Source organism: Pseudorasbora parva, chromosome 20 (genome assembly GCF_024679245.1).
Source record: "Pseudorasbora parva isolate DD20220531a chromosome 20, ASM2467924v1, whole genome shotgun sequence".
Lineage (NCBI taxonomy): Eukaryota > Metazoa > Chordata > Actinopteri > Cypriniformes > Gobionidae > Pseudorasbora > Pseudorasbora parva.
Genome location: NC_090191.1, coordinates 1,948,268 through 1,949,669, shown reverse-complemented (window position 1 = coordinate 1,949,669; position 1,402 = coordinate 1,948,268). Strand labels below are relative to the sequence as shown.

The window sequence follows — 1,402 nt, the reverse complement described above, 5'->3', positions numbered from 1 at the left end:
CATGTGAAAACGTTGTCCCTCATCCACCTTGACTTTTTAGTTGTCGTTTTTATCATTTTTTTTGTTGTTTAGTGTTTTCTTGGGAAACCACTCTTCAAATGTAGGCCTATGTGAAAAGATTTTTAATAAAAACAACCCTGAGTGAAGTGTTTAACCTCACAAGTTTCACATTTTAAAAATCATATCGGTTTTACTGTTTCAGAATACATTTAATTTTTCTGATAACATTTTACAATGCCTGAATACTGCGCTTTAGTTTTAAAGATCTGAATCACTTTAAAGTATTAAAGTTTGCCTATATGTGGAAAACTTTCCACACTTTATCACATTGTTTACCACCCCGTTTCACGATTTTAACGTTTAAAAGCACATCCTTTTTTAACAGTTGAAAAGTGTGTTTTACCTCAAAGCTCAAACAATGGAGCAGAACTTAATCCACTGGAAGGAGTGGATGATCGTATCAAAGACTGGATAATCAATCGCTGATCGACTAAACATGGTTCAAAACTTTGTTATTTCATTTAATTATTATCCCAAAATTAAAATCTGTCTGTGTGTGTGTGTGTGTGTGTGTTCCCCAGTGTCTGAATTAATAAAGCAGAGCTCATATGATGTGTCCTTTAGGGCTGGAGATATGACCAAAATGATGTTTCAGGACAGAAGATATTTTAATTCAATAACAATAAATCACAATATTCATATTTGTGTTATTTGATGATTGATATTAAGAATAAGAACAAAGCAGAGAATGACAATCAAATACAAAAGATCAAATACAGACATTAAATCAACTCAATTCGACATTACTTTACATTTAATAATACATTTTAATTAACCCTTTGTGTGAGCATTCGTCGTTTTGATGATAATAATAATAATAATGGTTTATCATGAGCTCAAAGCATTATGGGTAGAATCTCTCATCAGTCTGTTCTGATTCATCAACACACTTTCACTGAAGACCCAGGCCAACAAACCCTAAACCCAGGATAGAGTGTGTGTGTGAATGTGGTCTGGAGTGTGTGTATGAGGCTCATCGAGTCTCCAGAGACGCTGTAGAAGGACAGAGTTCCTGCTCTGGGATCCACACACACTCCTACTCTACGGCTGATGGGCTCTACAGGGAGTTTAGTGAGTGTGTTATTGTGACTGAATGAGTATCTGGAGGAAGAGCAGAACAAACTCCAGGACTGATCATTAGCTCCAAACACACACTCATAACCCGATCCCTTCCTGCTGATGCTCTTATATGACACTGATATATACACACCACCACCACTCCACTCAATCTCCCAGTAGCAGCGTCCACACACACTCTCTCTACACAACACCTGCTCATACACATCAAATCTGTCTGGATGATCAGGATACGGCTGGAGTGTGTCAGTGTGTGTAATCTCTC

The 1,402-nt window shown here is 37.1% G+C and overlaps 1 protein-coding gene across 2 annotated transcripts in view; it reads right to left on the bottom strand.

Annotated features, from left to right (window-relative positions):
* Positions 1-647: 647 nt before the first annotated feature.
* The window catches only part of LOC137049643 (tripartite motif-containing protein 16-like), a 14,680-nt gene continuing 13,925 nt past the window's right edge, over positions 648-1,402 (bottom strand). For both annotated transcript variants that reach the window (XM_067428234.1, XM_067428233.1), the window contains one exon: positions 648-1,402. This exon is cut by the window's right edge and continues 66 nt beyond it. In XM_067428234.1, coding sequence (XP_067284335.1) covers positions 942-1,402 — 461 coding nt within the window. In that variant the 3' untranslated portion in view covers positions 648-941.